Genomic DNA, 18,055 nt, shown 5'->3' with positions numbered 1-18,055 from the left:
GTATAAGTACTGGGGCTGTGAACCCCTGTTTGTGTGCTGCTTTTGGTGCTTGTACCGGTTCTGGGGCGGAGGACAGCTGGGTAACAGGAGGAACCGCTGTGGGACCCAGCTGCTGCTTCCTGGGGGTCCCTATGTGCTAGCCTGCCTGTACCCAGCTCGGCCCCATATGATTTAGGACTCAGCTCCTCGTGGCCGCTACATTTCTTATTCCCAGGACAGGGAGAGTGCTGTGGTTTCACAACGCTGAACTGCACATCATTCAGAGGGAATCCCCGTCGTAGGGATTCCCCCATGCTGCTGGAGATGGAGCAGGAGCCCACCCCGCATTTCTGCTTCCCTTTTTCCCTGCTGATCCGAAGCGGGAGCCTACCCCCCATTACCGTGGTCCAGAGGTGCAGCGGGAGCCTACCCGCATTTGTGTCTATTTGAAAGTGGGAACCCACCCTGCATTTGCTGGAGAAGAGGAACCGCCGCGGCCCGACCTGGAAGTTAGGCAGACTGCCTGGTTGTGGGTGGGGTTCTGACGAAGAGCTAAATTGAGCCTCGTGAGCTCGCACCCCCAGTGAGCTGCCAGAGGGTGGCAGTGTGCAGATCGATGCCGGAAGTCAGGCAGGAGAAAAGCCTGACTTTGGGCATGACGGGCAGAGAAGGAGACCTCTCTCTGTGGAGGCCCATCAAAGAGGGCCCTGCAGAGAAAGCCTGCGTGCGTCCAAGTTGAGGGCTCTACCGGAACTCGCAGGGCGTGACTTAGAGGCCGCAAGGAGAATGGAGACAGGGCCAGTTGATGCACATTGTCGGTACCTGCCCCGCCATATGAGAAGCACTCGGAGAGGCCCTGGTGACCAGAGAAGTCCCGGTGAGTGGAGCTGAGCAGATCGGTTTTGGCGCTCCCTGAGGCACGAGTAGTGCCAGTGCTAAGTTTTATTTGGGGGCAATATTGCTTGTAGTGTCCCAGAGTGGGACATTGCTCCTTAATATATGGTTAGTGTAGAAGGGATCATCATGGTCCTGAAGAAGAAGCCAGGGGAGGGCTTTGAAACATGTAGACAGACATAGGAGGGACAGCTCATTACAGGCAATATAACTCTCACCTTGTTTCCTCACTTTTAATAATACCAGCGCAAGGGAATATTAATGTTTTTTAGTCCAAAGAGCCAGGTATTTTTTAATTCACTCTCTCATTCACTCCTGACCCCTCCGCTCACACTCCTACATGACACATAGTTTTGTATTTCCAAATAATTGTGCTTCCACTGAGTCGTAGGTCGTAGCATGCCCAGTCCCACAGCAGAGCGGGAAGACCCCTATGATGAAGCGTGACACCAAGGGCCCCTTTGGTGTGTGAGGGGTATTTTAACAAAACTGTGTGTTTTTCCCACCACTGTAGGAAACACACTTAGTCTGGAGGACTCGACTCTAAAACGATCTGAGGGTGGATCTCTATGTTTAGTACCTATTGACTTGAGGAGGACGTATCCACCTCCGGTGCTCCTACGAGCAGAACCTCTTCACCCCCCTTTTTGTTTCTTTTGAGAAGATGAAGGACGCCATGGGAAGCGAAGCAGAGAGAAGTAAATAAGTAATAAGGGAAGACAGGAGGAGGTGACGAGAGGGGGGAGTGGGTGGATGAGAAATAAAGTGAGCGAAGGAGTGATGTGTTGGAAGGATGAGGATAAAGTAAAAAAAGGATGAAGGAATAGAGAGAAATAGGGGAAGAACTGAGAAAGGTGATTGAACGCGGCAGGGGAGAGAGTGAGGAAAATGCTTGGCACCCGCGCAGTGCCCAGTCGCTAAGTGTCTGCTGGACAAGAGGCTTTGTCGTGTGCAGGGAAGATCACTGTCTATCAGCAGTCTGGAACTCACATGGGGGTGGGAGGTAAAAATATGGAATCAAAGAAAGACATAGGATAGTTCCAAAAATCACAATATTGCATTATTGCAATGCACACTAATTTATAGTTGGGTTAGTAAATGTGGGCAAATTCTACGTAACAATTTATAGCCACCGCGGTTTCTACAGGCAAAAATTAGGTACGATCAACAGGTAAAAAATGTTTCCAGGATAGCAGAAGACACAACAACAAATGGAAAGAGGTGACTCAGTGAGTTTGGCGATGACCCTACTCTGCAGTGTGTCACTGGTGCGGGATTTACTCAATATCACTTCATAAACATTATTGCATGCAAGGTGAACTTACACTCGTGATGGCTTTCCAAAACAGGACCTCTAGAGATGAAGCGACCCACGTTGTATTGACTTGACTCACTGTAAATCGCCCTTTTAGGACCGTATCGACTGGCCACAGTAATTAAACTGGCAGCAGATTAAATAATTGATGGCGAAAGCAACCTTGGGATTTGTAGTTTGTCTACAACTCTTACACCCTCTTGGTATGTACAGCCCTCTGGTTTCGGAATAAGCTGTTGTTAAAATGAAACAACCTAACAACAAAAATGGCAAGTGATACTTTTAATAGATCAGGTATTTTAGAGGGGAAAAAAGAAAGGATATAATCTATCTTCGCCTTCCTTCCCCATGAAGTATATATTTACTTATAGGGCAGAGCTGCAAGCCTTCTAGCTGCGCTGCTCTACGCCAAAAGAAAAGGGCAGGAATGTGCCATATCTACAAGATGCAGCACATTACTTTTGCCAATGCTGGCACACAAACTGCAGGTGAGCGCCATCACAGGCACCCTTGCTCGATGGTGCAAGAGTGTCTGTGTTGTTGGCATGATTGTTTTTGGGCAGGAAGGAACCCCTTCCTGCACAAAAATAATCAAATGAGGCGTTTTCATCGTTCTATGTGTGCTGCAGGACACATGGAAATAGATGAAAACAAGAGGAAATGTAAACATTTCTCCTCTTTACGCCTGCTTTGGGAAGACATTCGTTTTGGAACTGCTGCAATTTACGCCATGTTGTAAATCTGGAGCAGTGTCAAAAACCATAGGTGTTGCTTGGGAACATCGACAGCAACACCCATGGAACGTCCCTTCCTTGCACAGTGAGGCATTGCCTTACTTCATATTTACAAGGTCATGAAAAGGCATGTATGGTGGCTTTACGCAGCCTTGTAAATATGGGCTGTCACACTACGCCTCCAGAACGTCACAAAAGTCACCAAAGCGTAACGAGGAGAAATGTTTATATTTCTCTCCATTTTTAAATATTTCCATGTGTGCTGTATTATGCAGAACGCACAGAACAAGGAAAACAGCACCTGTGATTGTATTTGTCCAGGAAGGTGTCCCTTCACGACCAAAAACATACATGGCAACAACACAGACACCTTGTGCAAGAGTGCCTGCGTTGACACTTGGCTGCAGTTTGTGCTACTGCGCTGGCAGAAGGACAGGAATGCATCGTATCTTGTAGATACGGCACATTCTTGCCTTTTCTTTCGAAGTAGGGCAGCTAGAATGCCAAAATATTGTAAATGTGCCCCTACTCACTATAAGTATTTGTTTACAACGTCCCTAAAGGTAGACTGAAATGTTACCTGCTAGCTGTAATACTTGTATGTGCTTCCAGTACCAAATCAGTGATGCATTTCTTCTTGGCTCCACAATCTTTTGTGAAAGGAATCTGAAAGATTACAAAAACATACTTTGGTGGTGTCTTTGCAGGAATGTTGACAAATGAACACACAACTTTTCACATTACTTCACAAACTGTGAATACAATTGTGCATTATCCGAATATTCACTTCAAAGCAATCTTTAACCGTGGTCCAAGTAAAATTCTGATTAGACATACGCAGGCAGAAAACAAGAAACTGAATGTCCTGGTAACTATGGGACAGAAAGGTGAAGCAAGGCAGAATACACAGAACACCTTCCAGCTTAGGTGCAGCTGAAAGAGGTGAGCCTTCTGCTACCTGCACACACAGATGCCCATTTTCACAAATGGGCAATTGTCATTTTGGGGGAGATTGGAAATGTAAGTACAGGAAATATCCAAAAAAAGTCCTCTACTGTGATTTGAGGAAAACAAATAATGTAGCTATACGTCTAGTACTGTATAGGAACGACAAATATGATAATTATGTAACATCACCTACAGCACACAAGCAAAGCTACTAAGTTATATATATTTGAAACCCAATCCCTAAATTGCCCAATATAGACAGAGGGAGAAAAATATGTCTGCAAGAAAAGTAGAATGTCAAGACCTCTGGCATGGTTTCTCTAAGCACACGTTCAAATCAGCAACTGGTGTTTCCGCCTAAAGAGACCAGCCAGCAAAGTGAAGCTACTGAGATAAACCAGACACCCTCCATGGGCGGTGGCTCCCTTTGCTCCTCTCTAGCTCCCTTGTGGGGTCTGTAATGCGATGCAAGAGTGAGACCTAGGGGGATATGTACAATGAAGTGGCGGAGTGAGGCGTTAGCAAGGCTGCACCATATTTACAACGATATGGTGCCGCCTTGCATTTCCCCCTGCAATGGCGCTACACTCAGCAGTGTAGCGCCAACCCAGGCACCCTTGCACCATGGTGCAAGGGTGTCTGCCTACAGGGGAGGATTGTTCATGTGTAGGGATGTGTCCCTTCCTGTACATAAACAATCCTGAAATGCCATTTTGTCATTTTCATGTGTGACACTAAATGCAGCACACATGAAAATGACAAAATGGCATTTTTTTAGATTGTTTATGTACAGGTAGGGTGACCTTCCTGTACATAAACATTGCAAGGCAGTTTTCTTTCCATGTGCGCTGCTCAAGGCAGCCCACATGGAAAAAGCAAAAACGAGGAGGAGTAATGCATTTCTCCTCGTTTCACCAACTTAAGACCATAAGCTAATTTAGCTAACTAGCGCCAATGCAGTCATCGTTGCACTATAGTGCAAGGGTGCCTGCGTCGAGGGGAATGATTGTTTATGTGCAGGAAGGTTTCCCTTCCAGCACAAAACCAATTTTAAATGGCATTTTGAGACTTTTAAGTGTGCTGCTTAATGCAGAAGACATAGAAGTTGCAAAGCGCCATTTTTTGTTAATGATTATTTATGTGCAGAAAGGGACACCTTCCTGCACATAAACAATCAATGGCTTTTTGCTCTTTCTATTTGTGCAGCACACATGGAAAAAGCAAAAAAACACGTTTTCCCTTGTCTTAATTTTGACGCTGCCCCATATTTACGGCACCCTTGTATATATGGGGCAGTGTCACAATCAATGGGTGCTGTGACGCCCACCACAACACCTATTGTCCGGCCCCTTCAGGCTAAGTATAGCGTGAAAGGGTGCTTTATACAGAAGGCTATATTTAACAACACAAATGCCAATACTGTTCCTTTATTTATAATCTGATCAATGCAGCCATATTGCAACTCAAATCAACATGTGCTAAAGACTCCTAGCTCGGTCTGAATCCATCTGTTTTATTATTTTCCATGTCAACGGAAGAATTTTTTAATTTTGAAAAACATTTACATTTTTACTTCATAATTGGAACACAAATATCACATTAAAACATCCACATGTACAAATTCCTAGTTTCCCCATATACACTCTCAATCTCTCATGATATACAGACACTCCTCTCAATCACCTATTTTAAACACTAGAACACTCATACATTCCATTCATGACTAGCATTATCTATTTACAATATACTTGCCATTAAATCTTGTTAGAACAAAGCAATAGAAAAACAAATATCAGCATTTCATTATTTAAGCAAAATTCGACTTTGGTTTAAATATTCTTATGGCAAGAAACAATGGTCTACGAGTTTTGATCTCTTGTCGGATGTAGAGTTCTCTTCAGGACCAAAAAGCTGTGGGGAAGAAACAAAGAAGATTTTTTCTAACTCCTATTCTTCAACAAAAAAGCTGCTCGCCACTTCATGTCTCTTACTCAATTCTTAACTTCTCTTGATAAACGCTCAAATCAAACGAACATTGGAAAACTGTGTCAAAAAACAAACCACAACTTATGACTACTGGGCAAGGGAAAACATAGTTGTCTCATAAGCTAGGTCATCTACTGTATACACCAACATCACTTACATCTGTTGATTCAACCAACGTCCTCTTCAGACTCTTCTCCTTTGCCTGCTGCGCCTAAATAATATACCAGCACTCATGAATAATTTTGTTGATCATGATCCTACATGTATGTTTGCAGCGGGTGGTTTAACTTACTTGTATCTGTTAAATGTGTGCCTCGCAGGTCTTTTCTTTCCTTATGTTCAGTTTGGAGTGGGCCACTTTTGGGGAAACCTGTGATTGAATGGAAAGCTCAGCGTTAGCTGATCATGTATTCTAAAGATGTGCGAAACCGGAAAAAAATGTCCTTTTACTTGAATTACCTGAGAACGAGTTCAAGGGACACCAGCAGTCTGTTATGGTGTTCAGCGCATTTAGCACGTCTCAATCATTCAATGCGGCCAGGGAGCATCAGGTTCTTGTATGTTCTTCCTGTTGCCGGGGACTCTGGGAGTTTTAGTTGTGGGATCACGGCTTCCTTACTGTCCCATATATACACAATATACATACTGAAAAGAGTACGTCGGTTTGTAATTGGCAATGCTCGCGCTTTTATTACACAGTAATGTCTTGGTAGATGTCGCGCTTCATCTAAAACGGTTGTTTGGCCGCGCGCAATAATGTGGAAAAATACCTTCACTGGACGCATCACGACAAAAATGATTATGAGAATGAACCACTTTTACTGCGGCTCGCACTGTGACCCAAATTAAAGTTATATGTCCTTCATTAATGGCGGGTCTCACAGATGGCTTTCTTAGGTAGTTTTTTTGGACAATGTTCACACAACTTTATTGATCTTTGGGGGTGGACAACCTGCAAATACATGAAACCATAACTTGATCTCTTATTGCTGGATAAAATCTGTACTTGTGTATTCATGGTTATTTGTGCTCAGGGCAAGCGGAGGTAGTTTGGGTGCACTACTAGGTGTCTTTATTGCTGAAATAGAGGATCAAATCTTGATGCCTCTTAGGGGGCAGCAGTGGATTCAGTCTGAATGAATGATGATCAGTTCAGCTGGTGCAGTGCTCAGGACAGATTGCAAATTTCGGACAGTTCATTAAGACCATCAACGGCAGTGTTAAATTTCACAATGAGCATCGCTCCTCTCCTGGACAATTTCACACCCAGATCTCCACCTCTTATATTCTTTTCCCCTTGGAGATGATTGTCCATGTCAGTTCTTTGTCCGTATGGTTCATAATCCGCCAATGGCTAACCAGCGGTGCCCTATGGATGTTCTTATTGATTCTCGATTTATGTTGTGAAATCCGAGTTCTTATTTCTTGATTGGTTTTTCCTATATAAAACATGACATTTAATTCCATAGACTATGTATTGTGATTTACAGTTCGTAAAAGTCTTGTGTTTCCTGTAGATGTTATTATGTTCAAAAAGTCTTACTTCCTCTCTAGATGCGCATCATATACAGGTACCGCACTTGTGGTGCCCTTGGATAGGGAGTAAGCCTACAAAAGATCTCACTGAGACTGAACTCTTTGGGGGTAGTGCTGTCCGCACCACTTGATTAGCAATGCTCCTAATCTTTTTTGAAGGCGAACAAAGGTACTTTGTTCAATGTTGTATTAAGATTTTTTATTTTTTACCAGTTGCCAATTTTGAATTATCACTTTCTTCCGCAAATTAGAATTCTGTCCATCTCATTTCTTGATCTTTTTTCTAGAAGGCATTCCCTTGGTGTCTACCAAGCGCGCTTCATGGCCCTTTTAAGTAATTTCTTCGGATAACCCCGTTCTCGTAGGTGTTCTGTCAATTTCATAGCGTGTAATTGATATTCATCTTTAAAATGGCAATTTCCTCTTATTCTGAGATATTGTGCGTATAGCAAATTCTCTCTTAGATTCCTGCGGTGGTTGCTCGGGAAATGAAGCGCCTTATTTCGATCAGTTTGTTTTTTGAAGAGCCCTCCTTCTGCTGGATAGACCTCCACGTCCAGAAAAGGCATTCTGGTCTTTGAATGGTTCATACTGAACTTGATTTCCTGAGTTCGGTTGTTTAGCATTACATGGAATTAAATCATAATCCTATTCATTGCCCATCCACAACATGAAAACGTTGTTGATGTAACAACTCCAATTCCCAATGAATTCAACAAATGGGTTATTCTCATAGATGTACATATCTTCGTACTTAGCCATAAACAATGCGGCTAACTCTGGAGCAAAGGGACAGCCCATGGCGACTCCTCTTATTTGGTAATAGAAGTCACCATTGAAGTTGAAATAGTTTTTCCTTAAAGCAAAGTTTACTAGTTTTATGATAAAATCAGTGGGCACCTTTTGTGGTCTTTCACAGATTTTAAGGAAAGACTCAATCACTTATAGCCCTTCATCCTGAGGGATCTGGGTGTACAGTGACACCACATCAAGTGTCACAAGGAAGTGAATGTTCTCCTCAAATTCTATTGTGGCCACCCTTTTGATAAAATCATTTGTGTCTCTCAAAAAAGACTTCACGTGGGGTAAAAAAAGGTTTCGGAAAAAAGTCCACAAATTTGGAGATTGGCTCCATAAGCGACTCGTAACCCGAGACTATGGGCCTACCAGGTGGTGTAGTCTCATTCTTTTGTACTTTGGGAAGTACATAGAATAAAGGGGTCCATGGGCTCTTGATTTTCAAATATTCAAATTCCTTTTTCCCAAATCATCCTTGAATTTGTGTTCATTCCAAAATTTAATACAGCTGATTTTTTAACTCTATTGTGGGGTCTTTATTGATTCTTTTATAACATTCGATGTCATTGAGTTGTCTCATGACTTCAGAGGTGTACTTAGACATGTCACAAATCACAATTGAACCAACGAATCAAAACGAAATGGATAAATTAATACGATTAAAGAAAAAACAAATAAGGACAGATCTTCACGGACATTTTTACTGCAACACCTTAGAACAGGTACAATACCAGGAGGCCTCCAAATAAAAAATGTGCCAGTAATATTCACTGAAGATCCAGTGTACAAAAAAGGATACAGCTACAGAGAGCCTAAGTGCAGCAGAGACCTAATGGCCCTGACAGTGGAAACTGCACAAAGAATATCAAAAAAACAACTTGAGGAAATCCAAGGGGCATATTACCAACAACTAGCGATAATTTTTGTCTCTAACTTGTTTAGAGACAAAAATTATCGCCGCACATCGGCGATTTTTATCGCAGATAAACCTTGCTATTAGCAAGGTTTATCGCAAATGCGATAAAAAACGGCCGCAATGCATGAATATCGCTGAAAAGTCAGCGATATTCATGCATTATCGAGCAAATGCTCTTAGCCATGTTATCCACCTCCCATTGGATAACATGGCTAAGAACTGCTCAGGGTAGGTGTTAGCTTTTGGAGATATTCACGCTTAGCGCAAATATCTCCAAAAGTTGGTAATAGGAGATAGCGATGTTTCAGTCGCTAACATCTTGGCACGCCCACTTTGCATGTCATTAGTGATAAATATCACTGACATGAAAAGCGGGGCCCAAGATGGTCGCTATCTCCTATTAGCTGTCACTAACTGGTGTTAGCGACAGCTTGGTAATAGGGAGATAATTTTATCTCCGCTTTCTTGGCTTTTAAAGCCAAAAAAGCGGAGATAAACCCCCTTGATAATATGCCCCATAGAGTCTTGAAATTGCAATTTAAACAAATCATCAGATAACCGATTCCAAGGCCTTGTTAGAAAAAGTTGCTAAAGAAATAGCAGAATTTAAAGACTATACGATTAACCAAAAAGGAAATCAATTTGAGAAAGATAAAAAGAACTTCAACCTCGAGAAAGTCTATCCATATTTACAGTTGGATTTCTATTCCAGAACAGAGTAAAGGAAACATCTCCAAGATTTTTTAGGTAGATCTTTAAATAAATTTATAACATTTTCGGACACCTCCTCTTCTGCAAGCAGCAGTGAGGCTGAAAACACTGAGATACGGAGAAATACAAACAGAAGAGCATCCTACCAAGAACAGCAGCTTCCTTTTTTAGGACGAGGCCAGCAAAGATCACGAGGATGGGTAAGGTTCAACCAACAACCATGGGAAATGTCCACCCGCAGACACAATTACAAAAATTGACAGTGTCTCCAATATACAACCTCTCAAATAAGATCTTAACAAAGAAAGAGGAAATTATATTACAAAAAGGCCTCTCGTTTGTACCTTAAAGAAACACAGATTTTGTCAAATTAAAAACAGAGGCAATAGAATTTTGTTGCAAGATAAGGCTTAAAACTTTCTTTGCAGACAATCCTTTTGAATTAACTGTGGAGACAACGGGCCTAAGGAACAAATCGGCCTTCTGTGAAATGAAATGAAATTAGATTTGTTAAGCGCATGGCTGCCCAAGAGCGTCCCAGCGCTGATACACTCAGCTAGATTCCAGGATCCTCAGAAAGTGGACTCATAATCCTCGTGGAAAAAGGAATGTCTTTAAAGATTTCCGAAACCTCTGGAGACAGGGTTCCAGACGGAGAGCTGCAGGAAGATCATTCCAGATCTTGGCTACGTTCACAGAGAACCTCCTGCCTCCTGAGCGAGCTCTCTTTACTCTGGGGATAGTCAGTAAGTTACTCCCATCAGAACGGAGGGGACGCGAGGACTTGTAGGGGCATATAAGGTCCCTGAGGATTGGGGGGCCCATTCCCTGGAGAGACTTAAAGGCGAAGGAAAGGGCCTTAAATTTGACTCTCTCCCGGATGGGGAGCCAATGGAGAGCTCTAAGAGCAGGCTTGGCCGAAGTTCTTTTTTCAGTGCCTGTCAAAACCCTGGCCGCCGCATTTTGTACTCGCTGGAGGGTGTTGATGGCTGATTCAGGGGCACCGAGCAGCAAGGCGTTACTGTAGTCCAGCCTTGACAGTATTAGCCCCTGAATCAGGAGTTTCCTTGAACTAAAGGGGAGAAGAGGCAACACCTTTCGGACCGAGCGTAACAAACCGTAGCAGATCCCTGCCACTTTCTTCGTATGTACTCTGAACGTCAGGTCGGGCTCTAACCATACTCCCAAGCTCTTAATCTCATTCTTGGGTTGGGGCGCCTCACCCAGACAGGGGGGCCACATAGTTTTGGGAAGGGAAGTGGAAAGGTTGCCCAGCATCATAAGTTCCATTTTGGAACCATTGAGTTTTAGCCGAGATTCTGTCATCCAAGCCATGATACCTGTCAGACAGCACCCGAATCTTTCTGCCGCATTTTCATGATGGGATAGCGAAACGACAAGCTGGGTGTCATCTGCGTAGGTCACTATTTTCACCCCGAAGGGTGAAACCACATCCTCCAGTGGGGCCATATAGATATTAAAAAGCGTAGGGCTCAACGAGGAGCCCTGCGGGACTCCACACTGGAGGGGGATCGACTCAGACAGGTTGGTGCCATCGCAGACCTGGTAAGACCGATCGTTCAGAAAGGAAGTAATCCAACTTAAAGCCTGACCAGATATTCCCACCCTAGTAAGGCGCTGAATAAGGATACTGTGATTGACGGTATCAAAAGCCGCGCTGAGGTCGAGGAGGACCACAGCTGCGGAACCTCCTGCGTCAAGGATGTGTCTGGCTTCCTCCACTACTGCAATCAGGGCAGAGTCAGTACCCTGCCCAGGGCGAAAGCCTGTTTGCGAGTGCTTGAGCAGGTTATGACCTTCTAGGAATGTGGACAGCTGGCGGTTGACAACCTTTTCTGCAATTGTGCCCAGGCCAGGCAACAAAGAAATTGGGCGGAAGTTCGCCAGGTCGTCAGGGTCCAGTCCCGGCTTTTTAGGGAGAGCCTTAACCATCGCCTTCTTCCTGTCCACCAACGAATAAAGTTCCAAACGAAGTACTCACCTTTGAAAGAACGCTTTTGTCAGCTATAACGGAAATGGAAAAGAAAAAAAGATGGATTAAACTCAATAAGACCAAATTGGAAATTGAAGCTCTGAACAACCTCAAGAAAGATACATCTGTGATAATTAAACAGGCTGATAGAGGCGGTTCATTTGTGATTTGGGACACGTCTAAGTACACCTCTGAAGTCATGAGACAACTCAATGACATGTAAAGTTATAAAAGAATCAATAAGACCCCACAATAGAATTAAAAAATCAGCTGTATTCAATTTTGGAAGGACAAATTCAAGGATTCGTTGGGAAAAAGGAATTTGAATATTTGACAATCAAGAGCCCAAGGACCCCTTTATTCTTTGTACTTACCAAAGTACATAAGAATGAGACTACACCACCTGGTAGGCCCATAGTCTCGGGTTGCGAGTCGCTTATGGAGCCAATCTCCAAATTTGTGGACTTTTTTCTGAAACCTTTTTTACCCATAGTGAAGTCTTTTTTGAGAGACACAACTGATTTTATTAACAGGGTGGCCACAACAGAATTTGAGGAGAACATTCACTTCCTTGTGACACTTGACTTGGTGTCACTGTACACCCAGATCCCTCAGGATGAAGGGCTATACGTGATTAAGTCTTTCCTTGAAACTCGTGAAAGACCGCAAAAAGTGCCCACTGATTTTATCATGAAACTAGCAAACTTTGCTTTAAGGAAAAACTATTTCAACTTCAATGGTGACTTCTATCACCAAATAAGAGGAGTTGCCATGGGCTGTCCCTTTGCTCCAGAGGTGCACATCTATGAGAATAACCCATTTGTTGAATTCATTGGGAATTGGAGCCGTTATATCGATGACGTTTTCATGGTGTGGACGGGCAATGAAGAGGATTTGATTAAATTCCATGATGGCTAAACAACCAAACTCAGGAAATCAAGTTCAGTCTGAACCATTTAAAGACAAGAATGCCTTTCCTGAACGTGGAGTTCTATCCAGCAGAAGGAGGGCTGGTAACGACCCTCTTCAAATAACAAACTGATCGAAATAATGCGCTTCATTTCTCGAGCAACCACCTCATGAATCTAAGAAAGAATTTGCCCTACGGACAAGATCTCAGAATAAGACGAAATTGCCATTTTAAAGATGAATATCAATTAAACGCCATGAAATTGACAGCGAACCAACAAGAATGGCGTTATCCGAAGAAATTACTTAAAAGGGCCATGAAGCGCGCTTGGTGGACACCAAGGTAATGCCTTCTAGAAAAAAGATCAAGAAATTAGATGGACAGAATGGTCTCTACATTCTGCCCGGACTCTAATTTGATGAAGAAAGTGATAATTCAAAATTGGCACCTGGTAAAAAATCTAAATACAACATTGAACAAAGTACCTTTGTTCGCCTTCAAAAAAGATAGCTGCATTGATAATCAAGTAGTGCGGGCAGCACTACCCCCAAAGAGTCTAGTCTCAGTGAGATCATTTGTAGGGTTACCCTCTATCCAAGGGCACCACAAGTGCCGTATCTGTATATGCTGCGCATCTACAGAGGAAGGAATTCTTTTTGAACATAATAACATTTACTGGAAACACAAGACTTTTACGAACTGTAAATCACGATACGTAGTCTATGGAATCAAATGTCCCAGCAACATGCTGTACATAGGGAAAACCAATCAAGAAATAAGAACTCGGATTTCACAACAGGAATCGAGAATCAATAAGAACATCCAAACGGCACCGCTGGTTAACCATTGGCGGCTAAAGAACCATACGGACAAAGAACTGACATGGACAATCATCTCCAAAGTAGAAAAGGATATAAGAGGTGGAAATCTGTACGTGAAATTGCCCAGGAGAGAAGCAATGCTCATTGTGAAGTTTAACAATGCCGTTGATGGTGTTAATGCACTGTCCGAAATTCATAGATTGAGTTAAACTCCCATATCGAGCAAGGTCCGATATTGACTTGCAATCTGTCCTGAGCACAGCACCAGCTGAACTGATCATGGTTCATTCAGACCGAATCCACTGCTGCCCCGTAAGAGGCATCAAGCTTCGATCCTCTATTTCATCAATAAAGACACTGAGTAGTGCACCCAAACTACCTCAGCTTGCCCTGAGCACAAATAACCATGAATACACAAGTACAGACTTCATCCAGCAATAAGAGATCACGTTAGGTTTTCATGTGTTTGCAGGTTGTCCAACCCCAAAGATCAATAAAGTTGCGCGACCATTGTCCCAAAAAACTACCTAAGAAAGCCAGCTGTGAGACCCGCCATTAATGAAGGACATATAGCTTTATTTTGGGTCACAGCGCGAGCTGCAGTATAAGTGGTTCATTCTCTTAATGATTTTTGTCATGATGTGTCCAGTGAAGGTATTTTTCCACATTATTGCGCGGGGACAAACAACTGTTTTAGGTGAAGCGTGACTTCTACAAAGACATTACTGTTTAATAGAAGCGCGAGCGTTGCCAATTACAAACCGACGTACTCTTTTCAGTATGTATATTGTGTATCTATGGGACAGTAACGAAGCTGTGAGCCCACAACTTCAACTCCCAGAGTCCCCGGCACCAGGAAGTACATATAAGAACCTGACTCGCCCTGGCTGCATTGAATGATTGAGACGCACTGAATGCGCTGAACTCCGTAACAGACTGCCGGTGCCCCTCGAACTCGTTCTGAGATAATTCAAGTAAAAGGACCGGTTTTTCCGGTGTCGCACATCTTTAGAAAACATGATCAGCTAACGCTGAGCTTTCCGTTCAATCATAGGTTTCCCCAAAAGTGTCCCACTCCAAACTGAACATAAGGAAAGAAAAGACCTGCCAGGAATGCATTTAACAGATTCAAGTAAGTTAAACCACCCGCTGCAAACACATATGTAGGTTCATGATCAACAAAATTACTCATGAGTGCTGGTACATTATTTAGGTGCAGCAGGCAAAGGAGAAGAGTCTGAAGAGGACGTTGGTTGAATCAACTGATGTAAGTGATGTTGGTGTATACAGTAGATGAGATAGCTTATGAGACAACTATGTTTTCCCTTGCCCAGTAGTCATACGTTGTGGTTTGTTTTTTGACACAGTTTTCCAACGTCGGTTTGATTTGAGTGTTTATCAAGAGAAGGTAAGAATTGAGTAAAAGACATGAGGTAATGAATAGCTCTTTTGTTGAAGAATAAGAGTTAGAAAAAATCTTCTTTGTTTCTTCCCCACAGCTTTTTGGTCCTGAAGAGAACTCTACATCTGACAAGAGTTCGAAATGCGTAGACCATTGTTTCTTGCCATAAGAATATTTAAACCAAAGTTGAATTTTGCTTAAATAATGAAATGCTGATCTTTGTTTTTCTTTGTTCTAAAAAGATTTAATGGCAATTTTATTGTAAATAGAGAATGCTAGTCGTGAATGGAATGTATGAGTGTTCGAGTGTATAAAATAGGTGATTAAGAGGAGTGACTGTATATCATGAGAGATTGAGAGTGTGTATGGGGAAACTAAGAATTTGTACATGTGGATGTTTTAATGTGATATTTATGTTGCGATTATGATGTATAAATGTAAATGTTTTTCAAAATTAAAAAATTCTTCTGTTGACATAGAAAATAATAAAACAGATTGATTCAGACAGAACTCGGAGTCTTTAGCACATGTTGTTTTGAATTTCAATATGGCTGCATTGATCAGATTATAAATAAAGGAACAGTATTGGCATTTGTGTTGTTAAATATAGGTCAGTGGCTTGGCTTTACTGTTGGGAGCCCAAACCCAGTAGTGGTATGAGTTATACAGAAGGCGACGTTAAACTACCTTAAGTGGCTTACTGCCGCCTTGTGAATAAGGCAAAGCCCCTATCACCACCACAACGTTGAGAAAAGTGACATTGTGGTGGCAATAGTGGCTTGAAAATATGTCCCTGATTTTTTCTGAGAAATTGGGATTCTGTGCTGTTTAGTCAAAGGACATCACAGGTATATTCACTCAGAACAAATGAGCACCAGAAAGCAGCTGAAATGTCCAGATGGTAAACTACCCTAAAGTGAGGAATGTTATGTTATATTGATTCGTATAGCGCACTAATTACATGAGAAGGTAGCCAGGCACCCACTGATATCAGTGGGGTAAGATTTATTTCCCCAGTAACTCCCTATTTCCTGTACCAGCTTTTATGACCCCCCAAAAATTGGGTCCCAGAATTACCAGAGCCTCCAGTATTTGTAATTCTGGGTGAAAAATGACTGGTTCAGAATCCTAGATGCACTCTTTAGGATTTTTCTCAACTTTACTACTACTAAACTGAGAAAAATCGTAATTTTAAGACTTTCGGTATTCACAGAAGGCATTTAGGAGTCCTTAAGTTAGGAGTCCTAACTTTACTACTACTAAATTGAGAAAAATCCTAATTTTAAGACTTTCGGTATTCACAGAAGGCATTTAGGAGTCCTAAAGTTAGGAGTCCTAACTTTACTACTACTACTAAACTGAGAAAAATCCTAATTTTAAGACTTTCGGTATTCACAGAAGGCATTTGGAGTCCTAAAGTTAAGAGTCCTAACTTTACTACTACTAAACTGAGAAAAATCCTAATTTTAAGACTTTCGGTATTTACAGAAGGCATTTAGGGGTCCGAAAGTTAGGAGTCCTAACTTTACTACTACTAACTTGAGAAAAATCCTAATTTTAAGACTTTCGGTATTCACAGAAGCCATTTAGGAGTCCTAAAGTTAGGAGTCCTAACTTTACTGCTACTAAATTGAGAAAAATCCAAATTTTAAGACTTTCGGTATTCACAGAAGGCATTTAGGAGTCCTAAAGTTAGGAGTCCTAACTTTACTACTACTACTAAACTGAGAAAAATCCTAATTTTAAGAGTTTCGGTATTCACAGAAGGCATTTGGAGTCCTAAAGTTAAGAGTCCTAACTTTACTACTACTAAACTGAGAAAAATCCTAATTTTAAGACTTTCGGTATTCACAGAAGGCATTTAGGAGTTCTAAAGTTAGGAGTCCTAACTTTACCACTACTAAATTAAGAAAAATCCTAATTTTAAGACTTTCGGTATTCACAGAAGGCATTTAGAAGTCCTAAAGTTAGGAGTCCTAACTTCTGTGAATACCGAAATGAGTAAGTGTCTTCTGTGAATACCAAAATGAGTAAGTGCCTTCTGTGAATATGAAAATGGTAGTAAGTTTAGGATTTTGTCTTAAATTAGTTCTGTGAATCGGGCCCATAATGTTGACCAGGTGTTGATCAGAAGTGCCAAACCCAAACAGTTGTGGAATCGTGGACAGCATTTTAGGAACTGGAAATAGTGAACATGTTTAACCAGGGCAAGTGCGTAGGGCTGTCACGCCCTCAGTTCATCAGAACTTTTAGTCCAGAGTTTACATTCAACCTACTGTGTTCTGGGAGTTGTAGTCTTGCTTTGCCTAGGACTGGAAACGTGTTGCCCGGATAACATCTCTATATGTTATGCTTTGCCTATATTTTCCAAGTTGTAACAAAGAGTTGCTATGATTGTCAGTCTCTAGGGGCATGTGCTGTTCTATATTGCAAAATATTGCGTATTCTGTAAATATATTCAGTGTTTATCATGTTATAAAAATCCATTGCATTGTGTAATCATAAAATAATCAGTTTCAATTGAGCAAATTAATCGGAAACTAATTAATTTGGAAAATAGTATTATAGTCCTCGTACAAGCAGGCCTTTTCATTTGCTCTTTTTGTCAGATTTGCCAGTCAGCATCTTGCAGGCTTCCTGAGCCATGGCTTATCCCATCACCTTTGGGGTTTACCGGGGCAAATATGTTTTTCTGACCAACATAGGGACATATTATCAAGGGCAATATGTCCGCTTTTGCGTCACTTTTTGCCGATAAAGCGGCAATATTTTTATCACCCTATTAGCAAGCCTGCTCTAACATGCGCTAACGCAAGCTTTCAGGTGTTAGCTGTTGCTTTTTCTATCACCTTGAATGTCAGCAATATTTATCGCTAATGACATGCAAGGTAGGCATTTCTAATCAAATTGTACAGTTAAAAACTCGCTAACACCACTTCGCTGTACTACCAAAGTGTGCTGTGATAAAAAAGTTGCGCTAATCCCTGAAGATCGCAGGTTTGTAACACCTGATAAGAACCTTACTAAACATGGTTACACATGGGGGTACTTAAAGGACACTAGGCCTGATCTCCATCTGAGGAGCCATAGACACCAAAAAGGTACAGCATTA

At 42.0% G+C, this 18,055-nt stretch overlaps 1 protein-coding gene across 1 annotated transcript in view; it reads right to left on the bottom strand.

Annotated features, from left to right (window-relative positions):
- Positions 1 to 18,055, bottom strand: part of ITGA1 (integrin subunit alpha 1) — an 813,868-nt gene that overhangs the window by 154,127 nt on the left and 641,686 nt on the right. Inside the window, exon 19 of the mRNA XM_086960618.1 lies at positions 3,503 to 3,588. Within this exon, the coding sequence (XP_086816744.1) occupies positions 3,503 to 3,588 (86 nt within the window). The remainder of the gene's footprint in view (positions 1 to 3,502; positions 3,589 to 18,055) is intronic.

The sequence above is a fragment of the Lissotriton vulgaris genome, chromosome 3_1 (assembly GCF_964263255.1).
Source record: "Lissotriton vulgaris chromosome 3_1, aLisVul1.2, whole genome shotgun sequence".
Classification (NCBI taxonomy): Eukaryota; Metazoa; Chordata; class Amphibia; order Caudata; family Salamandridae; genus Lissotriton; species Lissotriton vulgaris.
Note: the sequence above shows the minus strand (reverse complement) of the source record. Positions and strands in the feature narration are given on the sequence as shown.